The 3,583-nt window shown below is 35.9% G+C and overlaps 1 protein-coding gene across 1 annotated transcript; it reads left to right on the top strand.

Annotated features, from left to right (window-relative positions):
* The first annotated feature begins 1,249 nt into the window (after positions 1–1,249).
* Positions 1,250–2,176, top strand: LOC102862867 (olfactory receptor 2T2-like). The gene has a single exon (XM_006893993.1). The coding sequence runs from the start codon at positions 1,250–1,252 to the stop codon at positions 2,174–2,176; it is 927 nt and encodes a 308-aa protein (XP_006894055.1).
* The last annotated feature ends 1,407 nt before the right edge of the window (positions 2,177–3,583 follow it).

A 3,583-nucleotide genomic window follows, 5' to 3' on the forward strand; every position in this document is an offset into this window, starting at 1 on the left:
TCTATATTTCATATGTATTTCATCTTTAACAGTATTACTATGTTTCAATCAGTCTCTATTAGTGGAAAAGATTTGTTTTCCTTTTCTAAGATACTTGCCTTATACAGACTGTACTTTCACAAGTTTTATTACAGACAAGGTTTATTACAGACATATGCAAATGTGTGTCACATAACAACCATAATATATGCTGTGAAATTGTGTTCTTTGAAACAATACATGATGCAATTGTATTTTATGCAACTAACATGTTAAAACCTTAAGGGAGGCCAGTTTATGGTCATCCTCAGGGTTAATGTTGCTGCGGCTGCTTCTACAGGTCCTGCTAGACACACAACAGCAATGCGGTTGGATGACACAGTTCGTGCAGCATCATGTGAACAGGACCATTATTCTTCCAACCTAAGCAGATGGAACATCCCAGACTTTCTGTAAACATCATTACTGCCTCACTAGACTTAGCTGGAGAGTCAATGCCCAAATCTGAATTTTCTGTTTAAACCTATCTTATGTAATACATGCCCCACTGCTTAAAAAGTCTGAATTTGGGGAATATCTTTAAAAATCATTAGAGGAAAATCAAAGGAGAACATCTTTCTCTTCAAAACAACCAATTTTTTCACACACACACACATTAAATTATCTATAACACAAATTTATGTGCAATTAGATGCTCCTTAAAAAGATGCTGTATAACTTGTATATATGTGGGTGTAAGCATGTCTCTGTGCTAAAATCTGAAATATTTAGAACTTTAATCAGAATCCACTTATCAGTTATTTTAAAAACCATTTCATTAAAATGCAGTCACTTAAATACTGAAAGTATCATATTTTTGTATTGTCGTGTGGTTTTGTTTTCATTTTTATATCTTAAGACTTCAAATAACTTAAATAAACATACAATGGTTTTTCAACAGTAGTAAAGAGAACTCTGGTGACATATGTCATAATGAGTTCCCCTGTTTACCTAATGCAGTGCCCCTCTGGCATTTTGAATCCACTAGGAGCTTCTCTGGAGGAAAAATAATAGTGATCTACTCCCATGTGATTTACAGCTTCCAAAAACCCTCTGGAGGGTCAACTCTGAACCATCAATGAGTTGAGTGTGGTCAAGATGTATAGTTTAATATATATCAAAATGTATACATAGATAATACACTACAAATTTAAGCTAGGGCTATTTGGATGATGTTGAGTTTAAAATTTTCATTAATTCTATCCAGGCTAATACTCTGGAAAAAAAGAGAATGAAGAGTTGGAGAAATCAGACAACTGGAACTGACTTTGTTCTACTGGGATTGTTTTACCACATCCAAGCCCCCAAGCTTCTCTTCACATTCATCTTCCTGGTGTTCCTCATGGCTCTCGTTGGCAATAGTGCAATGATCATTCTTATTTGGTTGGATGCTCGACTTCACACTCCCATGTACTTTCTTCTGAGCCAACTTTCCTTTATGGACCTCTTGTATAGCTCCACTTTTGTCCCCAAGATAGCGATTGACTTCTTCTCTGGGAGAAACACCATTTCATTTATTGATTGTGGAATTCAGATGTTTCTTTTCTCAACACTTGTGGGAGCAGAGTGCCTTCTTCTGGCTGTTATGGCTTATGACCGCTACGTGGCTATATGCCAGCCACTCCGCTACTCAATTCTAATGCGACCTGCAATGTATCATTTCATGACAATTGGAACCTGGCTGGGATCTTTGCTAGATGCATTAATCCATGTTATATATACTTTGAATCTTCCCTACTGTGCCTCAAGGGAAATACACCATTTCTTTTGTGAGATTCCAGCTCTCCTGAAACTTGTTTGTGCTGACACCTCTACATATGAGAATGGTGTGTTTTTCAGTGGTGTTGTGTTCTTTCTTATTCCAGTATCAGCTATCATGGTCTCCTATGGGAAGATCCTTTCAACTGTTTTGGGATTAGGATCAAATTCAGGGATGAAAAAGGCTTTAGCTACCTGTGCTTCCCATATGATTGTAGTGTTTCTTTTTTACGGAACAGCCATCATGAAGTACTTCCTGCCCAAATCTTATCACACTGCTGAGAAGGATGAAGTGCTTTCTATCTTCTACACTATCCTCACACCCATGCTTAACCCCCTTATCTATAGTCTTCGAAACAAAGAGGTGACTAGTGCTCTGAAAAAAGTTCTGGGACGGTAGGCAATCCTAATGAATTAATATGTAAGTAATCAGAATAAATAATTTTTAAAAGTCGCGGTTACATTAAGTTTATTACCATACTAAAGATAAACAATATACGTCAAGCAAACGTCTTCTGATGTACATCTCTTGGCGAAATCATTTCACTCTGTCTTACTACTGAGCTTCTTGAGATTCACCAAATTATAAATCAGAATTCCCTACATCAAGAATCACATGTATGAGTCAGCAATCATAAATTTTAAGTCACTTTCATATAACAAAAAGTAAAAATACTGTAGACGTTCTTCTGTAAAGATTTATGACCTTTGAAACTGAATAGTATTTCACCATGGTTTAGAATTGACTCAAGGTAAATGATTTTGGGGGGTTTTGTTTGGTTTTGGAGCTTTGTTTCTGCAATGCTGAGTCTCCTAAATTTCAAATTGTCATTAGTTTCCTGTAAGTCACCTTTTACTTGTATCAATGAATCTATGTACAACAGAGTTATACTCTCCCCAATCTTGAGCCACTGGTAGTGAAGTCATTGTTCTTTATAGTACTAAAGGGATACTTGACAAAAGATTTTCCCATTACAATTCATCCTTTGATTCCTTTACATCTGCTCCTTAGATGTTGATTTTTACTGTCAGGTGCCAAGGAATCTAGTACAACTAATCTAGACCCTTTGAACAACAGATCTGAACCTTGTCTTATCCTCTTCCATTTCATAATTTCTGACAAACTCGAGCACATTGCTGCAGTCACTGTGTCAATCCATTTTGGTGAGGGTTGCTTATTGGTCTAGTTGTGAGAACTTCTGTTACTGTTGAGATACAATCTATACTGAAAGCTGTACAGTTTCTGAGCCTGTTCAGTTATTCGTTCAAGTTCTCATCACTTTCAGCAAGCTGGATTATATAATCTTCAAGTTACACATTGCTGAAGAGTTATCTTTCAAATGTGATGGTACTTTTTCTATAGATGCTGCAGCTTCTCAGATTATTTTCCCAGCACACAAACCTGAAGCATAACTTTCTTGATTCTCAAGAAAGAAATTGTTTTCTTTTCTTTTTTAAATTTTTCTTGTATATTGGTTCACACACAAAATTCTTACACATTTTGTTTCACATTTCCTTCGTTCACACTGTGTTTTATACAATAATTCCTATACATTATGGTTTATAAAGTTAATTATCATTGAATTATGTCCGTAATTACTCTGTCTTTTCAGGTTCCCAATGGTTCTTTCTAATTTCCTTCACCCCCTCCCCCCACCCATGAAATTGTGTGACTCTCTGATTTCCTCCCTTATAGCTATTTACGTTAAAATATTCTCTGGGATAGTTTTATTCCTCTAGTACAATAGAGAAAAGATAATCTTGAAATTATGTCCTTTTAGCTTATAAGGTAATAATCCTTCTTGCG

The sequence above is a fragment of the Elephantulus edwardii genome, unplaced genomic scaffold (genome assembly GCF_000299155.1).
Source record: "Elephantulus edwardii isolate Elephantulus edwardi_28Jun2011 unplaced genomic scaffold, EleEdw1.0 scaffold00133, whole genome shotgun sequence".
Taxonomy (NCBI): domain Eukaryota; kingdom Metazoa; phylum Chordata; class Mammalia; order Macroscelidea; family Macroscelididae; genus Elephantulus; species Elephantulus edwardii.